This window comes from Rana temporaria, chromosome 4, assembly GCF_905171775.1.
Source record: "Rana temporaria chromosome 4, aRanTem1.1, whole genome shotgun sequence".
NCBI classification, from domain to species: Eukaryota; Metazoa; Chordata; class Amphibia; order Anura; family Ranidae; genus Rana; species Rana temporaria.
This window is the reverse complement of record NC_053492.1, coordinates 223,356,581-223,377,728: the sequence shown is the minus strand read 5'-3', so window position 1 is coordinate 223,377,728 and position 21,148 is coordinate 223,356,581. Positions and strand designations below refer to the sequence as shown.

General features: G+C 39.8%; 1 protein-coding gene across 1 annotated transcript in view; it reads left to right on the top strand.

The window, feature by feature from the left end:
* The window catches only part of LMBRD1 (LMBR1 domain containing 1), a 275,940-nt gene that overhangs the window by 174,782 nt on the left and 80,010 nt on the right, over nucleotides 1-21,148 (top strand). The window contains exons 11-13 of the mRNA XM_040349910.1: nucleotides 7,565-7,667; nucleotides 10,588-10,692; nucleotides 14,849-14,998. Of these exons, the coding sequence (XP_040205844.1) occupies nucleotides 7,565-7,667; nucleotides 10,588-10,692; nucleotides 14,849-14,998 (358 nt within the window). The remainder of the gene's footprint in view (nucleotides 1-7,564; nucleotides 7,668-10,587; nucleotides 10,693-14,848; nucleotides 14,999-21,148) is intronic.

Sequence of the window (21,148 nt, the reverse complement as noted above, 5' to 3'; positions counted from 1 at the left end):
GCTTCTCCGGAGTACGGGGATACCACATGTGTGGGACTTTTTGGGAGCCTAGCCGCATACGGGACCCCGAAACCCAAACACTGCCTTCAAGATTTCTAAGGGCATACATTTTTGATTTCACTCCTCACTACTTATCACAGTTTCGAAGGCCATAAAATGCCCAAATAGCATAAACCCCCCCCCCAAATGACCCCATTTTGGAAAGTAGACACCCCAAGCTATTTGCTGAGAGGCATAGTGAGTATTTTACAGCTCTCATTCCCTCCCACTGAATGTAAAAGCAGTCTAGAGGCTAATTAGCCGCTAGGACTGCTTTTACATGAAAGCCGACCGCTGGCTGAAAAGAATGATACCAAGATACCTAAACCTGCAGGCATCCAGGTTAAGTGTGCCTATGTGTCAGTGGTCTGTTGGTGCAAATTACTTGTGATGTCTCCTCTCCTCTCGCCGGACGAAAAGACCGACAGGAGGAGAGATGACATCACTTCCTCTGCCTGTGTTTACATTACACAGGCAGAGGAAGCCCATCGGCGGAAGGGCATTGGCTGGGAGCGATCGCGAGGGGGTGGCCAGAAACGTACAGCCGCCCCCTCATCCCGGATCGCTCCTACAGCCACGGGAACCGCGGCAAGTACTGGGGGGTCCCGATCGGACCCACGTCTAGGCAGGCACATACAGGTACATTGATGTGCCTGTCCGTGCCATTCTGCCGACGTATATGTACATGCGGCGGTCGTTAAGTGGTTAACTGACAATTGCGCGGTTGTGCGACGTGGCTCCCAAACAAAATTGGCGTCCTTTTTTTCCCCACAAATAGAGCTTTCTTTTGGTGGTATTTGATCACCTCTGCGTTTTTTTTTGCGCTATAAACAAAAATAGAGCGCCAATTTTTAAAAAAAATATTTTTTACTTTTTGCTATAATGAATATCCCCCAAAATATATATAAAAAAAATGTTTTCCTCAGTTTAGGCCAATACGTATTCTACTTATTTTTTGTAAAATTGCAATAAGCGTTTATTGATTGGTTTGCGCAAAAGTTATAGCGTTTACAAAATAGGGGATAGTTTTATGGCACTTTTATTAATATTTTATTTTACTAGTAATGGCGGTGATCAGTGTTTTTTTTTTCTGACTACGACATAATGGGGGACACATCGGACACTTTTGACACATTTTTGGGACCATTGTCATTTTCACAGCGAAAAGTACTATAAAAATGCACTGATTACTGTGAAAATGACAGTGAAGGGGTTAACCACTAGGGGGCGCTAAGGGGTTAAGTGTGCCCTAAGGGAGTGATTCTTACTGTAGGGGGGCGTGGCTGTAGGTGTGACATCACTGATCGTCGTTCCCTATAACAGGGAACAGACTATCAGTGACACTGCCACAGAGAAGAACGGGGAAGGTGTGTTTACACACACCTCTCCCCGTTCTTCAGCTCCTGTGACCCAATCTCGGGACACTGGCAGCGATCGGGTCCCGCGGGCACAGTCACGGACTTTCAGACTGGGTTGCGAGCGTGCCGGCGACCTACGGCTGGGCTCTTAAAGGCGACTTACAGGTACGTGCCTGTGCCATTTTGCCGACGTATATTGGCGTTAGGCGGTCCTTATGTGGTTAATCAACTTTCCAAAATCTGTCCTCCAGCCCTCACATTTTCTGACATGCTTGGGTCTAATCTTGAACAAAGCCCAAGCAAGAATTTGACTTCCTCCAGTAAAGATTACCTCCTTGAAGTCCTACATGTGAAGCTTCGGATCCTCATTTTGTTTCTGTTTGAGGGTTCTGGGCCTAATGGTAGCCTCCTTTGAGGTGGTAACCTTTGCACATTTTCTCTGCTGGTCACTTCAACTTGACATACTCATCTTGCGGAACAAGCAGAACCACTCTCTGGGTCGTCCTATACGTGTCTATCCTACATGATGGATCTTCACTGTCCTGGAGTCTGGAAATGCATTACTTTGCATTCATTGGAAGGCTGGGACAACAGATGCCAGGCTAGGGGTGAGTTTAAGATTTTTATTCAAACCCCTTTAGAGTTCTAAAACTAATGGAGCAGTTATGCCCATTCAATACCTGAAGATTGACAACTTGTTCCTATGGGTTCAATAGTTTTGCATTAAAGATGCCGGGTCAGTCATTTCAGTGGGATTTTCTGGCGTTGGTAGATATCTGAGCTGTAAATCCCCATATTTCTGCCTCCTGAACACTATTTGAGTTTTGTGGTGGGCAAACAGCATGTTTCCCTTGAGCCTGTCCACAGCCCCCTGCATTTTCACTATGGTGCCTGCTCCAGCTTTGGCTTTGCTCCAGTCAGGTGGTTTCCATGTTGTGGAGTATGACACGGGATCTGACTGTTGCATTTGAACATTCTGGCTGTGTGGGTTTAATGGACTCAGTCCTTGGACCACCCAAAGCATCTAAACCTCAAAGTCAAACGCTCCCTGACTTTGTAGATTTTCAGTCTGTCAATTTGAATTAGGGAAGTCTTTTTTTTCTTCCACAATCATTGACAGTTGTCATGACGGAACCCAAACTGTTGGGTTGCAAAGCTGTCCTGAGCACCTTCTTGGTGCAGTGGACTTCCAACCAACATTTTGAAACTGGGGATGTTTACACACAGCTCTCCCCATTCTTCAGCTCCGGGGACCGATCGCGGGACTCCGGCGGCGATCGGGTCTGCGGGTCCCGAGGCCGCGGTCACTGAGCTTCGGACCGGGTCGCGGGCGCGCGCCTGCGACCCACGGCTGGGCACTTAAAGAGGACGTACAAGTACATGTTTGTGCCCAGCCGCGCCATTCTGCCGACATATATGTGCAGGAGGCGGTCCTTAAGTGGTTTAAGCATAATACAGAAGAATTTGCATGCTCAAACCAAAATTGTATGTAGCATATATTATACTGGTGAATTCTGCAGAAATGATTAGCTAACATTGTTCCATATGTAAAAAAAAATATTAAAACGTTCACTTGTGCAAAAAATTGTAAATGTAATAGTTTTACTGGTTTCAGAACAACATAGATGTACCACATACGGTAAGAATAAATTAATTTTACAATTTACATGGTAGTTTAATTTCAAACTTTTTAAGTTTTAAATATGAACTGGGCTGTAATTTTGAAAGCTTGAACTTTCTGCTAAATTTTTTTTATCACCGAATATCCACTGAAGAGAATCAAGCTGTTACTAAAATCCACACTTGACAGGCTTTTCTGCATTTTCTGCACCTCTGGGACTGAAAGGGTTAGTGTGGCCTATCCATCATAATGAGCATAAATTGTATGTGGCAATGCTCTTTATAGTCTCATTTGGCAGGCAGGAAATATCATCCAGAGTTAATGTGCCTTGATTATGCATTTTTAACCTGAACGTATCCTGCGGCTATCAAAAAGTTGCTAATCCATTTGAAAATTTTGAAAATCAACCTTTTATATACACAGCAACAGGCTCAGAACTTTCTGCTTCATTAGATTTGGATATATAATAGTAGAGATTTATCAAAGCTCAATCAAGAAGGCTTTTAGGGGGAAAAAAAGTTTTCAAATCTTGGCAACCAAGCAAGATTAGAAAATTTAAAGGCTTCTCGTAAGTTGCTCTATATACACCATATCGGTAATATGCCAACATTTATTTAAAAGGCAAATGCATTTAATTATTTTAACCATTCGCTAAAGTGTCTTTCATAGCCAAGGAAGCTGCTGTCTTAACCTGTGTTTGATCTTCAATTGTCATAGTAGTGCACATATAAGCAGTTATCGCACCAGCTTGACCGTTCAGTTGAGTGCACAAGTAACTATGGCGGTTATCATTCACCATATGCCTTATGTGTAACTGTTTGGGAAACAGTTAAAGGCTAAGTTTACCTTTTGAGAAAAATAATAAACGCACATATTTCTGTAGAAAAAAAGATGCGTTTTTTTATTTTTTTCCCGCAGAAGCCTGTAAAGCATTGCATCCATGATAAGTAGATCACAGGTGCAATGCCTGTCTCCTGCAGACTCTCTCAGTATAGCAGTCTGCCCTTACCTCTCTTATGGTAGACAATTACTGAAGAGCAGCTCTCCAGCGCCCTCACAGTTCATTGAGAACTACATGTCGTCTTCCGCACTGGAACACAAGTATTGTAGTTCGTTCATTCACAGAACTCTGTGAATAATGACGCAGCTGTGTGGGCGAAGCTCCGCACTGCCACGCTATTTTTAAATTGTGACAGTGTGTGCGGGGAAAAGAACCCCTGTTCGCTGTCATGGGGTGGATCTGTGGGGTACAGGGAATTGCTGGGGGAATGTTGCACCCTAAATATGGGTGTTAAATAATCCCAAAGGTGAACTTATGCTTTAAATTGATGGGTTTACTTTCACCTTAATGTTTGCTTTGTTGGAATCATTTTTTTATCTTTTGTTAAATGCGTTTAACACCATCTCATTACATTTGAATCCTGTTTACCCACATTTTGCAATCTTGCATCTATACTAGTAAACTTTACATTTTTTTTTTTTTAAACTTTGTATAATTTAATCACCTTCTGCCTGGCCACTATGTATAGTCAGGAGCTTCGTCGATTTCAGAGAATGTACCCTTACATTCCGAACCACTGTAGCTGCTCATGCATGCCCTTGTGATGCGCAGCGGTGTGACCTGTAGTCACTGTGTCCCTTTTGACATAGAGGACCACAGATCAGGGCACTGGGACAATGAAATGACCAATCGTAGCCATCACAGATGTAAACATGTTTGCAGCCTTTCAATAGTTTCCATTCACAGCCATCAGGAAGTGAAACTGACTACTTGCAATAGCCATCGAATAAGCAACTAGAGTGTAAAAAACAAAAATTAGAATGTGGCGACATTGTACTGTTCTATGTCAAAGACATTGGCTACTGTTCTGATGAACACTGTATACAGTGGGGATCGAAAGTTTGGGCACCCCAGGTAAAAAATTGTATTAATGTGCATAACAAAGCCAAGGAAAGATGGAAAAATCTCCAAATGGCATCAAATTACAGATTAGACATTCTTATAATATGTCAAAAAAGTTCGATTTTATTTCCATCATTTACACTTTCAACATTACAGAAAACAAAAAAATGGCGTCTGCAAAAGTTTGGGCACCCTGCAGAGTTAATATCTTGTACTGCCCCCTGTGCCAAGTATCACAGCTTGTAAACGCTTTTTGTAGCCAGCCAAGAGTCTTTCAATTCTTGTTTGAGGTATCTTTGCCCATTCTTCCTTACAAAAGTCTTCCAGTTCTTTGAGATTTCTGGGCTATCTGTCACGCACTGCTCTCAACATAATTGAAAATCTATGGATAGACCTTAAGTCTATCCATAGATTTTCAATTATGTTGAGGTCAAGAGATTGTGAAGGCCATGGCAAAACCTCCCTTATGCCTCTTGATGTAATCCCCCGTGGATTTTGAGGTGTGTTTAGGATCATTATCCATTTGTAGAAGCCATCCTCTCTTTAACTTCAGCTTTTTCACAGATGGCATCAAGTTACCATCCAAAATTTGCTGAAATTTTATTGAATCCATTTTTCCTTCTACTCGTGAAATGTTCCCTGTGCCACTGGCTGCAATACAACCCCAAAGCATGATTGATCCACCCCCATTCTTAACAGTTGGACAGAGGTTCTTTTCATTAAATTCTGTGCCCTTTCTTCTCCAAATGTACCTTTGCTCATTCTGGCCAAAAAGTTATATTTTAACCTCATCGGTCCACAGAACTTGTTTCCAAAATGCATCAGGCTTGTCTGTATGTTCATTTGCAAAGTTCAAACGCTGATTTTTGTGGTGAGGACTTAGAAGAGGTTTTCTTCTGATGACTCTTCCATGAAGACCATATTTGTACAAGTATCTATTTATAGCGGAATAGTGTACCACAACTCCAGTGTCTGTCAGATCTTTCTGGAGGGATCGTGCAGTCAAACGTGGGTTTTGAATTGCTTTTCTCACAATCCTGCGAGCTGTTCTGTCTGATATTTTTCTTGGTCTTCCAGATCTTGCTTTAACTTCCACTGTTCCTGATGACTTCCATTTCTTAATTACATTCCGAACAGAGGATATTGACATCTGAAAACGCTTTGCTATCTTCTTATAGCCTTCTCCAGCTTTGTGAGCGTCAACTATTTTCAGTTTCAGTTTTCTAGACAACTGCTTAGAAGAACCCATGGTGCTGATTGTTGGGGCAAGGTCAGATGAGTCTGGGCATTTAAAACCTTTGAGATTGACATCATCTGGTTTATCCCAGACAATGATTAATAACAATCCATGACACTGGCAGGTATCAGCTTTGCAAAGGGGGCAGTGCATGCTGTAAATTCTGCAGGGTGCCCAAACTTTTGCAGATGCCATTTTTTTGTTTTCTGTAATTTTGAAAGTGTAAATGGAGATAAAATCTAACTTTTTTTGACATATTATAAGAATGTCTAATCTGTAATTTGATGCCTTTTTGGAGATTTTTCCATCTTTCCTTGGCTTCGTTATGCACATTAATACAAATTTTTACCTGGAGTGCCCAAACTTTCGATCCCCACTGTACCAGTGCAGCAGCTATTAGCCACAACAGTGCAATGTCACCATAGTGAATGTAAAGATTTATATACTATTGCCAAAACATTGTCAATGTGATGGCATTGCACTGCTGTGGTGATGATCATGTAAAATGTACAATACAGTGTCATCAGAGCAGCCAGCTATTGTATATAATCATCACTACAGCAGTACAATTTCACCAACACAATGCAGCCAGTCGGTGTCCTCAATCACTAGCTTCCAATGGTTAAAGCTAAACTAATATTGTCTAAATACAAGAGGCTCCTATATTCTTATTTGAATATTGGTGTCCTTTGTGTATTTCTTCAAGATTTGCAGGAATCCAGCATGGAAAAACTCCCTTAGTAGGGCGGCCTCCTGGTGCCTGCCCACAATTTTGCTCCCTACATAAGCTATGTGGAGCAAAGTATTGCTGTCACACATCATTTGAGACTACTGTAGAATATATACTTGAATAAATGTTTTTTTTTTTTCTTCTGGAGTTCAATTTTAAATCAAATGAGTTTTGCTTTGCTTAGAGTACTATGATCACTTTGTCAAAGAAGCAGAGTAAAAAGTTGCAATGATTTTATCAGAGTAGTAGAGTGAAAGCAGCTTTGAGGTTGCTGAATGACTCTAAACTATGTGGCTTTCTTGAGCATAATGCAGCCTTTGACTTGGACATACATGGATTACAGTAATATTCTAAGGGCTAGCATTAGGTTGTGTTCAAAAGGTTTTAAACTGCTTTCACACTGTCCTGAACAATACTTGAGTACCTAGCTCACCACTCATTTTATATTTTAATACCATAAGAATGAAATTATCCAGTTTTCAGTTTATTCATTGTATAATCCAGTTTTGATTGATGTGGGCATATGTTGGGCAGGTACCGCAAAATGAATAGATGTTAGATAACCTCTGAGTATATCTATAAGGTGTCCCCACTGAAGCTTTATATTACTTTTTAATATTGTGGCTTGTTACATATGAATGTTAATGTATTAATCATTTCTATCCTCTTTTGGTAGTCTTGATAAAGCTCTTCACTCTGCCGGCATTGAGTCAGGATTTATAATCTTTGGTACAAGCATAACAAATCCATTGAATCTACTTCTCCCAGTTCTGCAGAGGGTGAGTAGAAGTTCTTGTGTTGATGTTTGAGTCTTGTATAAAGGCCATAGGACAAAGGTTGAGTGTTTCCACACACCAGGGAATGCCATCATCCCTTCAAATCAGTGTTTAAAGCAAAAAAATATTTATTTGATTTTTACAGACATCCAGGTTATTCATACAAATACAATTTTTATTGTCCCATCATAGCAAAACTTGGGTATAGTATTCTCTAATATTCTGACACATTTTGAGACACTCGTCACAGAAGGTACAGACGCTGAAACAATAGGCAAACATCTATCACAACTAATGCTCAGCAATAATAAGAAGCTCAGCTTGTGTGTTAAACACTTGCAGCCCAAGGGATCACTGGACGCTGATCACAGGTGCCACTCTTGGATAAATAAAAAAAAGAAATAAGCACAAAAAAAAAGGATCAACATATAGTTCAGAAAAATTATATAAAGGAAAAATATATTGTAAAGGCCCCATTACAGCTATATCATGACACCAGGTAACTTGTCATGTTTAAACAAATAACATGAAGGATAAAAGCAGTGTTTGGGATGTCAGATTAACATTATAGTGTTAGGTGGCAGCATATACACAAAATACCTTCAAGGATATTGAAGCCATTCAACCATAAAAGGGTCACAGGCTGGGGTAAAAAAACATTTTGTAAACAGATTTTGAATAACAAGAAATAATATTGCTGTACTGTGCATTAGAATTCACGCTTATTTAAATGCACGCTATAGCCATTATTACTAAATGCTTCAGATCTGACAAGCCTGCACTAATTGTGGTATTCCCTGTGGAGCAAACTTTAAAGTGTTTGTTTGTAAACCTGGAAAACCCAAATACAAACAAAAAATCGAATAAAGATCAAGAGCGCAAATCATTTGTGCATGATATTGAGGGTAGAAGAGCCTGTCGGCTGTAATCCTGCCCATGAAAAAAATGGTAGCGCCACTCCTCCTTTGACAGCTTGTGTAATAAGACACATGCACAAGCCTATGTGAATGGGACATATCTGCTGCTCTGCACCTCACTGTGCCTGACATCGGAGCCAGCAGAGTTTCTTTTCACGTTCCTCCACTCTCCTCTAGATCTATCCAGGTATTAAGTTCACTGAAATTCTTGCATAGGATATTTGCAGGAGAGAGAGGCAGAAAAAGAGAGAGAGAGAGAGAGGGGGACAAAACTAGAGAGAAAGAGACAGACACACAAAGTGAGAGAGGAGAGAGAGCAAGACTGTGTTTTGGTGAGCGGGGATAGTGTGATGTTAATTCACCGCTCCCCTAAGCTTTGTTGCTATGCCACTTCCACAGATCGGCAGATTTATGAGGGCTGCAACTGAATGAGGATGCATTTTTGAGACGTACACTCAATGTGATTTAGGTTATAAACATCATCTACTAAACTATGCAAACAAATTATGTTTTGGGTATTTGGGTTTACAACCACTTTAAAGTAATGTATATATTATGTAGATGTGTGTGCGTGTGCAATACTGTATGTGAGGGGTTAGCTCAGTAGCTGGGTGTGCGTGACTCCTTGGATGAGTCTACAGCACAGTTATTGGACACAGCAGACAGCAAGTCTTGGTAAAACCACACATAGTCTATTTACCTGGTCTATTTCCAGAATGTAAAGGCATTAAAATAGCCAACAAAACAAAACCAGAAGTTAGTAAATTGCCCAAAGAGGCACATATAAACAAGCAGAATCTCCCATCCTATTCGGGTCCTTAAGGTACGTGTAGTGCAACCCACACATTGTAGGCTGCATACATAGTACAAGTAATTGGGTCAATTACAAAACGTGTACCCCAGTTAACATTGGAAAAAATGGACAAGATCCAGTTAGCCTAGATTAAGTTACATATAGCGCCGCACCTCATCCCGTATAATATTAGTAAGAAAATATGGACAGCAATGGGACTATAACGGTGCTTTATATAATAAATTATAACAAATAGTTTTTAATGTTTTATTAAAAATATCATAAGAGAATGATACAATAACAGAGTAATTGTTTTAAAAACATATTATTTTGAACATACGTTTTCCGGGTCGCTGGAGATCACAGATAGAAACAAATAGCTGGTCATTGGATATGATCGCAACCAGGGTGGTAATATCCAATATATTTTGCCTGTCAGCAGGCTTCCTCAGGGGTGAGGTTAGGATCAGTAAAATGCTAGCTCTATTAATAATATAAACACACATGTTACATATAAGACAAAATCGCATAGATTACATAGCAAAGAGTTAGTAAATACAAACTAGTTTGCTTTCATTTATGGAGAACATGCTGACCTTGCTTCGTGACCACCAGGGGCGACTTATGGCTCTTCCATATGGACACCCAAGGGCTTCATTTATGAACGCCCGACTTTCATCCCTGCGCATGTTATTTGCCCTTTTCCATCTTTTGACCTTCCCTGTATGCCTGTTCCTCCTCCCCCCTCTGTTGCGATTGGTTTTCCCTCCCTTTGGGAGGTACCCTCTGCGCACCTTTCTCGGCTGGACATTTGGCTGGCGCTATGTGCGGCCGGGGGTCATACATCAGCTGACTCATTACCGCCGCTGAGGCTTCTGGGGGTTGTAGGCGACTGGGAACTGGTCTTTTTGGCACATGCCCACCAACCACAGGCATACTGGGAGTCTCAAAATCCGTCATTCCCAGACCTAAAGGATTTTGGGCAAAATTTGGATACCGATAACTTTGCTTAAAAAAAGTATTAAACTGCTGCAGCAGGCATTGCTTCTGTAAGAACACATAATTCAGATTGCTTATTTGGGCTTAGTTGCTAGAATAGAAGGTACTGTAGTGCTATCCTTTTCCTTTTTGTACTGAAAAGAAAAAGAAATGTTTTGAATTGTCTGTGCCTCTTTGGAAAGCTTTCCCCTTACATTGTTGTTTTTTCTTTCAGGTTTTCCCACTAGACTATGTGTTGATCACAGTCATTATCATGTACTTTGTCTTTACTTCTATGGCTGGCATCCGACATATGGGAGTATGGTTCTTTTGGATAAGGGTAAATTGTTTACACATGTTTTAAACAATCTGAAAAATACACATTACAGTAATTATTCCTCTTTGCTTTGTGCCAGTTGGTCCAACTATATTTTGAGAATGTGATTCAATGTAAAACAAAGAGCACATTGAGTTTTTCTACCTACCTTTGTTAGTTTTGGCTACAATAAATTATAAAAGAATAAATGATTCCCTGACCCTAGTGTGTTCAGGCTTTCGGTTGAGTGCAGTAAACCATGTTGGTGAATTTGCTTGTGCTATTTATGGAAAACATTTAGCCTTTGGTAAATTATAATAACATAGGAGCATGTTTAGGCATTTATTATGGAGACAATGACTCTGGCTGTCAAATAGCAGCCTGTTATGTACCATGACTGTCAACTGCTTGTCTTAGGCAGCTTACTCATGTAGAGAATCAAGAAGTGCAGAGAAGTTTATAAAGCTGCCACTTGCCATGGGAACATGCCATTTCTTAACTGCCACGTATTGTTCATATGGCTTATTCCAGTAAGTTAGGCTAATGTGATTTCAGTTCAGTTGTTTTTTTTTTTTTTGTTTGTTTTTATTATTATTTATTTATATTCGTATAAATTACAGTCTTTGTAGATATCTGAAAAAAATACAGAAAGAGAATGAAAAAGTATTTTATGAACAGATTGAGTAACCTCAATTTTGTCCAGCTATCTTGTCTTGCCTTACCTGTTTCTCTTTCTTTTCTAGCAACAATTGAGAGTGTAGTGAAGTTTTTTTTAAAGTTGTATAGACTGTTCACTTAGACTGTAGCAATGTGTACGTTCACTGAGCTTGGCAAATAGGGTCAATCGATTTGAAAAATTAACTTTTAAATGTACATTAAAGAACACAGGATCAGTAGTCATAGACCATGGGTTATATATTACTACCTTCAGGTAATTGGATATTGGCAGATTCTTTACTGGGAATGCCACCTTTATCCTCATAAAGCAGGGATAAGCAATTAGCGGACCTCCAGCTGTTGCAAAACTACAAGTCCCATCATGCCTCTGTCTCTGGGTATCATGCTTGTGGCTGTCAGAGTCTTGCAATGGCTCATGGGATTTGTAGTTCTGCAACAGCTGGAGGTCCGCTAATTGCATATCCCTGTCATAAAGCCTCTCTACCAGTTTTTTTTTTTGCTAGTGTCAATTCTGGCCATCTTCTCTGAAGTTTCTACACCAGTCCTTTTTTCTTCACTATTTTACTTACACTTCTTTCAAGATCCAACTGCTTGTTGTCTGAGAGCTCACTAGCAGTTTCCAGATTGCTTACTCTCAGTGTATATTTTGGGGAATAATCCTGAACCCCACATCAGTGAGGCCGGCCTGTCAAATTTGCCTTAGGGGTCCTGGATCCTGTGTTGGGTGCTCCCCTTGGCGCATGGTCCAGCAAGGGTAGTTAGCTGTAGGATGTCATACAGGGCAAACGCCATGCTTCATACCAATGGCATGCAGACCCTGAAGGCCAATTTGAGGGTTTGTCTACCGTGACAGGTGAAGTTTTGTTCCCTCTGGGAACCAGCAGCATGCCTAAGGTAAAATTTGTAACATTGTTCTATTTTACATGTGGGTGATATTTCACTTATTGTGTTTTATCTTTTTGAGTTTGGCAGGTTTTTCACACGCAACGTTGCTCTTTGGGTGTTGACTTACTTGCTAACACCTCCCAGCTGATGACCTTTCTCCCACAATTTCTGCAGAGAATGCAAGAAGCATGTCTGCTGTTTGCTATCTGCTTGTCCAGGACATCAGCTCCCTTCCCACACACAAACAACCTTTAAACCAACATTCATTTTATAAGTACCACCCATTATTGGTAGAGACAAAGCACAGAGCAAACAGGGGCCTAATATCACTCAGTCCACAGAACCAAGGAAAACAGCAAAGCTCTAAAGGGGATAGTTGTTCCCGTGCAGCGGAGCAAGGTCTGGCTAGGGCAGATAATCCACTTTTAGATCAGACCTTTTTTGGCAATTTGGTTACATGTAACAGTCAGTATTTATTACTAGAAAATTACTTGGAACCCAAAACATTTTATATTTTTTAGAGCAGAGCCCCTAGAGAATAAATTGGTGGGGTTTGCAATTTTTTATGTCGCACAGTATTTGAGTAGTGTTTTTTCAAACAAATTTTTTTGGGGAAAAATACACTTTTTGAATCTTAATGCAAAAAAAAAACAATACATGCCCCATTTTTTTTGTAAGGCCCCGGTTTCAGCGGATAGATCCCCTGGTGTGTACAATCCAGCGGATCTGTTTCCGCTGATTTTTGTCCCCGGGGATGGATTTCCAGCGGATAAAAATGTCCTAACATGCTAAGAAATCTATCCGCTGGAATCCATTCCAACGGATTGATCCGCCGGTCTGTACAGACTCACCGGATCAATCCGTCCGAATCCATCCCCCGCATGTGTTGTAATGATTCGACGCATGCGTGGAAGTCCTTATATCACAGCGTCGCGTACGTCGCCGCGTCATCATCGCGGCGACGGCACGACGCGTCAACGCGGACGGAATTCCGCGGGGATTTTGATCCCCTGGTTAGTACAACCAGGAGATCTAAATCCTCTCGTGTGTACTAGGCATATGGCTTCATGCACACTGGGCTTTAAAAAAAAATGACGGTTCCCTTGGCAGAAAACAACGCTCATATAAAAAAAATTTGGACGGGTTTAGGAGAGTTTTTTTTTCCTGCCTCTAAATGTTGAGCTAAAATTATGCCTGAAATTGTCCTAATGTGCATGGACACAAGATAACATTGAGCTGATTCTACAGGCAGAACACAAAACTCCTGTAGAAGCAGCTATTTTTAAGCCAGTGTGCATTGTGCCTTAAATATAAAAGATGATGTTACACTGGGTAAATAGATACAAAGCATGTCACACTTTAATATTGCACAGTGACAAACAACGTAAATTTTACTGTCCATAGGCGATGGTTTAAAAGCCTTTACTTCCGGTTCTGGCGCCACATGCAGGAGGAGTGAGAATCGGTGGCTCTGGCGACCCCCGATTTACAAAACTGCTTCCACAGCCCACGGGCGCTCATCTGACCGCAATTTACAACACACACTCATTTTGGCAGTATAATTATTAATTTGGAATTTACTGTATGTTCATTGCTAAAGAACATACTCTTTTTAAGTTGTTATGGGTAAAGTTCCACTTTAAGCTCAATAAACATTAATTTTGCAAAGTGTCTTCTTTAGGAATTCATCCCCAGTGTCTTTTTAGTGCAGCCCATCCACTTACTGATTGTCTTTCAGTATGAAATTTTTCTTGTCTTATTTTTTTTTTTTTTTTGTTTTGTTTTTTTATTATAGTTTTTGGAACAACTAAGATAAAATTGTTATTACAGAGCAATGTACGAGGGTTCTTCAAAAAGTTTCAGCATTTTTTACATTTGCACAATCTCTAAATCTATTCTTTTGCACTTCTTTGTTCAAATGTTTCCAAAGTAAAAAGTAAATCATTTAAAAATATCAACTCCTAAAATGTTTAAAGATCAATATTTTTGTTTTAAGCTTTAAAAACAGTATTTGTAAGTAAGATACAGGGAATAGTAAACCATTTTAAGAAGAATCTATGTATGCATGGAGTAGTTACATGGTTATTCAGTGTTTTGTTTCCCCCCTCCACTAAATCCATATGTATGAAATCAGAAAATGTAAGTCTATTGCAATATGGTTCATGGTCTCTAGGTGGTTTCTTCAGGTAGCAAGGACTCTAGTAGCTTAGAGCATCAGCAATGGTTATCCATCAACATTCGCTTGCTTCAAATAGATTAATAATAGAGTTGATTTAAAAAAAAAATGAAACTAACTGCATATCCTTGCATTTTTGTTGTGTTTTTTTGTAAATAATTAAAACATCCTACTTCATAACATACACATACATTGTCAGTCATGAGAAAGCATATTTTTCTGTATGCCGCAGCCTTCTTATTTTATATACGTCAGAGCAATATGCCTAATTCTACTATGATATTCTAAAGGCGAATAATAAGATTCTATCATGTGCATTTATTTCCACTCTTAGAAAGTGACCTTTAAAGATTTAGATGTAGAAAGAAATTTGTAGCAAACAAATTACTACATGTTTAAACAAATAGTCTCCATTTTACAAGTCTTGTTTCATGTTAATAGCTGTACAAGATAAGAAGAGGACAAACAAGACCTCAAGCTCTTCTGTTCCTCTGTATGATCCTCTTGTTGATTGTTCTGCACACAAACTACATGATTTACAGCTTGGCACCTCAATACGTTATGTATGGAAGCCAGAAATATCCAGTACAGGTAAGATGCAGTGACCTTGTAACCTAAAAAAATGGCTGCATACACCCTTCTTGGGCTACATTGTATCTACCTTCATCTACCATTGAAACATTCCTATACCATACAGGAAACATATTTATTTAGATTTAGCTTTAGTGCTAAAATGAGACCAAGATCATTTAATTTCAGAACTTTTTCCATCTTTTTAATGTGACCTATAAACTCAATTGAAAAACAAACTGAAATCTTTTAGGGGGGGGGTAAAAATGAAAAACTCAAATAATGTGGTTACATAAGTGTGCACACCCTCGTATAACTGGGAATGTAGCTCTGTTCAGAATTAAGCAATCGCATTCAAACTCATGTTAACCACTTCAGCTCTGGAACGTGTTACTCAGTTTGTGACCAGGCCATTTTATGCAATACGGCACTGCATTGCTTTAACTGATAATAACACGGTCGTGCAATGTTTTACTTAAATAAAATTGATGTAATTTTTCCCCACGAATAAAGCTTTTTAGTTTTTGCGCTATAAACAAAAAAAAGTCCGACAATTTGAAATAAAAAATATTTTTTACTTTCTGCTATAAAACATTCATTCTAAAACAATAAATAAATCTAAATCAAATTTCTTAATAAATGTAGGCCAATATGTATTCTACTAAATATTTTTTGTAAAAAAAAACAAAACAATTTGCGTATATTGGTTTGTGCAAAAGTTATAGAGTCTTCAAAATGGGGGTTAGATTTATGGACTTTTTTTTATTTTTTATGGTTTTTACTAGTAATAGCAGCAATCTGCGCTTTTTAGCAGGACTGGGACATTGCAGCAGGCAAATCTAACACTGGGTGACACTTTTTGGGGACCCGTGACATCAATACAGTGATCAGTGCTATACAAATGCATTGATTACTGTATAAATAACACTGTCAGGGAAGGGGTGAACACCAGGGGCAATCAAAGGCCTAAATGTTCCCTAGGGAGGTGCTTACTAACTGTCTGGGGCAGTGTCACATTGAAGGAAAAAAGAGATCCTTGATTCAGCTTAGCTGAATCACACGATCTCTCTTTCCCTTCCCGACTGATCTCCCATTTGCCTTTTTTTACAGACGGCTGATCTGTCTCTCCCATCAACGATTGGTGGGTCGCGGGGGCTTCTGGATCTGCTGATTGGCTCCTGCTGTGTCCAATCACAGTGGTAGCGGCGCTCCGGCATGCCCAAAACCGCGTGCACGAAATCACAAACCTGTACATAATACCTGTATATATGCAGTGGGCGGTCTGGAACTGTATATATGCAGTGGGCGGTCTGGAACTGGTTAAACAGGAGTCAGTACACACCTGCCATCATTTAAAGATCCTCTGATTAACCCCAAATAAAGTTCAGCTGTTCTAGTAGGTCTTTCCTGACATTTTCTTAGTCGCATCCTACAGCAAAACCATGGTCTGCAGAGAGATTCCAAAGCATCAAAGGGATATCATTGTTAAAAGGTATCAGTCAGGAGAAGGGTACAAAAGAATGTCCAAGGCATTAGATATACCATGGACCACAGTGAAGACAGTCATTATGAAGTGGAGAAAATATGGCACAACAGTGACATTACCAAGAACTGGACGCCCCTCCAAAATTTATGAAAAGACGAGAAGAAAACTGGTCAGGGAGGTGGCCAAGAGCCCTACAGCAACATTAAAAGAGCTGCGGGAAAATCTAGCAAGTACTGCCTGAGTGATGCATGTGACAACAATCTCCCGTATTCTTCATATGTCTGGGCTATGGGGTATAGTGACAAGACGGAAGCCTTTTCTTAACAAAAAAAAAGCATCCAAGCCCAGCTAATATTTGTAAAGTGTCCCAAAAGCATATGGGAAGCATATGGGAAAATGTGTTGTGGTCTGATGAAACCAAGGTTGAACTTTTTGGCCATAATTTCAATATATATATATATATATATATATATATATATATATATATTCACCAAAAGAACACCATATCCACCGTGAAGCATGGGGGTGGCAGCATCATGCTTTAGGGCTGTTTTTCTTCAGCTTGAACAGGGGCTTTAGTCAAGGTAGAGGGAATTATGAACAGTTCCAAATACCAGTCAATATTGGAACAAAACCTACAGGCTTCTGCTAGAAAGCTGAACATGAAAAGGAACTTCATCTTTCAGCATGACAACGACCCAAAGCATACATCCAAATCAACAAAGGTATGGCTTCACCAGAAAAAGGTTCAAATTTTGAAATGGCCCAGACCTGAATCCAATAGTTTTTGCAAAGAAGAGTGGGCAAATAATGCCAAGTCAAGATGTGTCGTGCTGAAAGACTGATACCCAAAAAGACTGAGTGCTGTAATAAAATCAAAAGGTGCTTCAACAAATTATTAGTTTAAGGGTGTGCACACTTATGCAACCATATTTTTTATTTATTTTAGTTTGTACAGTTTATAGGTTACATTAAAGGTGGAAAAAGTTCTAAAATGATTTATCGTTGTCATTTTTTTACATCACAGAAACCTGACATTTTAACGGGTGTGTAGAATTTGTATTTCCACTGTACTTCTCTAACAGTTTACATCCATTATGAGGATGTGTAAATGTATGAATATTTTCAGTCCTTTCGATTCTTATTTATATATAATTTACTTCAAAGAACGATGTAAGAAGAGCGAGACTGAAAGATTTACCTTACAATAACTTTACAAGTCAGTATAGAGTAAATACATTCCTGAAATGTCACAATAAGCAGTAACAGTGTCGTGTTTCCCAGATGGCGCTTTTTTTATGATTTAACAACTCCAGAGAAGAAAAGTCCCACCCAGCTATCAATCTGCTATAGGCCAGACGTGACTTTTCTCCTTTCGAAGTAGACATCGTTTGAAGGCGCAGCAGCACGGTTGGTCACCGACTGTGTCAAAGGAACACGGCCAATGACTGATCACTATACCGGCCCCGCTGCCAGTGTCATGTGATCGCTGTGACCAATCATGCAGGTCGCATGACAATTGTAAACAATGAACGGCTTTGTTTCATGCCATCCATTGTATGCAATTGTGTTGCTAGCTGTTATTGGTCACAGTGATCACATAGTGCAGGCGGGGCCAATCACAGCCCATCTGAACCATGTGAATAGCTTTGGCCAATTACAGCTAATCGCAACAAAAGACAACAAATCGGTTGCTTATACCAATCATAATGTGTAAAAATAAAAATCTTGATCACTTCCCCAGAGTAGAGTATGGTAACACTGTATTGCTCTGGTCAGTTTTTTTTTTCTTTTAATTAAAAAAAATTGTGACAAAAAATACAACTTCAGAAAACTTGCCATGTCTCTTATTAAATACTTCAGACTGTCTGCTTTCTAAAAAAAAGGTGTCATTTGGAAAGTATTTGTACTGTCCTGGCGTTTTTGGGCCTTAGGAAGTGAGCTAGACCATCGGTACATCAGGATTGACCGATTTTCAAGATATATATAAATATATATATATATATATATATATATATATATATATATATATATATATATATATATATATATATATATATATATATATATATATATATATATATATACCTTAGTTTGTATGACTTTCTTACAGACTAAATATAAACTGATTTGGGTTATTTTCACCAAGGAGATGTAGCAGAATACATTTTGACCTAAATTTCTGGAGAAAGGTTATTTTATAAAGTTTTATAACAGAAACAAAGAAAAAAATTTTTTTCACGATTTCCGGTCTTTTTTGTTTTATAATAAAAGATACCATCAACAGAAAGCTTTATTTGTGTGAAAAAAATGATAACAATTTCTTATGACTGCACAATTGTTATTCAAAGTGCAACTGCGGTGAAAGCTGAAAATTGGCCTGGGAAGAAAGGGGGTAAAAGTGCCAGGTTTTGAAGTGGTTAAAAAGCAGTCTTTGAGCTCCATTCTGTAAGTTTTCTTTGGCAGAGATTATGTAATCAGTTTGCTGTAAGCAGAAAGAAGATTTTCCTTGATCTCCTCTTCTCTAGTGATTCAAATCCTTCTGCCCGCTCCTTCATTGAGAGAAGTTCTTTCACTGATTACACTGTCTGTAACATGGTCTGTGAATGGAGGAGAGACTCCTGATCACCAAATGTTCCCTCATTCATAGATCCTGTTACAGGCAGTACATGTAGTGAAAGAACTTTTCTCAATAGAGGAAGAAGCAGGCATGTCCCTGTCTCACCATATGCATTGCTTTTCTGCCTGAAGACCTGAAGGACATTTCTCCAGGATCCAACTGCCTGCACAACGTGGGCCATTATCGCTAAGTCATGTGATTAACCATGTATGTTGGCAGAATGGCACGGCTGCGCAAAGGGACGTACCTGTACGTCCCCTTAAAATTGCGGCATAGTGGGCGCGAGCCGGCAGCCCAAGCCCGCCGCGAGCTCCGTGACTGTGGGACCCGCGGATGTCCACCGGTGTCCTGTGATCGTGTCACGGAGCTGCAGAATGGGGAGATGCGGATGTAAACAAGGCATTTCCCTGTTCTGCCTAGGGAACTGTCATCGTTACTCGTAGCTCAGCCCCCCACAGTTAGAATCACTCCAAGACACACTTAAGACACACTTAACCCCTTCCTTGCCCTCCAGTGTTTAACCCCTTCCCAGTGTCATTTACACAGTAATCAGTGCATTTATTTTTATAGCGCTGATCGCTGTATAAATGACAATGGTCCCAAAATAGTGTCAAAAGTGTTTTTTTACCAAAAATATGTAGAAGACATATCGGTCCAAACTGAGGGAAAAAAATATTAATATATTTTTGGGGGATATTTATTATGGCAAAAAGTAAAAAATATTGCTTTTTTTTTATTGAAAAATAAAAACTGCAGAGGTGATCAAATACCACCAAAAGAAAGCTCTATTTGTGGGAAAAATAGGCAGTCAATTTTGTTTGGGTGCCACGTCGCACGACCGCACAGTTGTCCGTTAAAGCGATGCAATGCCGAATCGCAAAAAGTGCTTTGGTCAGGAAGGGGGTAAATTCTTGCGGGGCTGAAGTGGTTAAAGATATATGGAACTTTTTTATTTTTAAACTTCAGCTTTAATAGACCAAAAGGGAGCAAATCACGTTTCATTGTTATGGCTTATTAAACTTTAGCTATGATCCTTTGCATTCCTTCTGTAAAGAATAGTCCTCTGGATGGTGCAGCTGAAAATGTAACGGCTAATGCCGAGTGCACTTCACCTGCAGTAGATGCATTGAAGACCCTGCAGCAGAATGTACTGTCTATATGTCACTGTAGAAGTCACTTGTTCTTATAAGAATTACAGGTATCCTAAGCATAATCTGTGATTACAGATCCAGTATAACGTAAGCCAAGTACATTGAATCCATACTTTCATCGCATGAACATTGCAAAGCTTTGGATGTCTTCACAGGGATTCTTTTCTCTGTATACAGAGGTCAACACACAGTAACACTTTCCTGAAAGCTAGAATCGCCTCACAGTACAACATACTGCATCTAAGATGCATAGTCTAGCAAACTGTCAATTTGTATTGACAACTGCATGTAGTAATGAGCAATTATTACTATGGTGAACACACGCCCTGTGACTGTGCCCTCAGCTTGCTTCATTAGCAGTAACATTAATTATTTTTGTTGCCATCTGTTGGTCAGCTGCTTTCTTAGATCAATGCTTCTGGTTCATTTGTATGGCTTTTTGAGGCTATTACTATTGGATCATATTATATTGGACACTTTGAATAATATAATTTTATTTTATTTTTAGAATGTATCTTCTTTTTTTTTTTTTTTTATTTAGAATTTGCTATGCAATTAAAGGGGAGTTCCAGCCTTTTTTTAAGTTTATTAAAAGTCAGCAGCTACAAAAAGTGTAGCTGCTGGCTTTTAATAAACAGACACTTACCTGCTCCACGGTTCCAGCGACGCGCCGGCCAGGGCTCCGCTCCTCGCCCCCCCTCGCTGGCCGGCGTCTTCATTCCTAGTGTGGGCACCCGGCAGTGACAGCTTTCGGCTTCACGGCCGGGCACCCACTGCGCATGCGCGAGCGGCACTGCGCATGCGCGAGTGGCGCAGCGCCGTCCGATTGGACAGGCGCTCGCCTACAGGGAGGGGCTGCGATAAGGCGATTAAGCTAATCGCCCTACCAGCCCCTCGGCGGAAGGAGGAAGTGG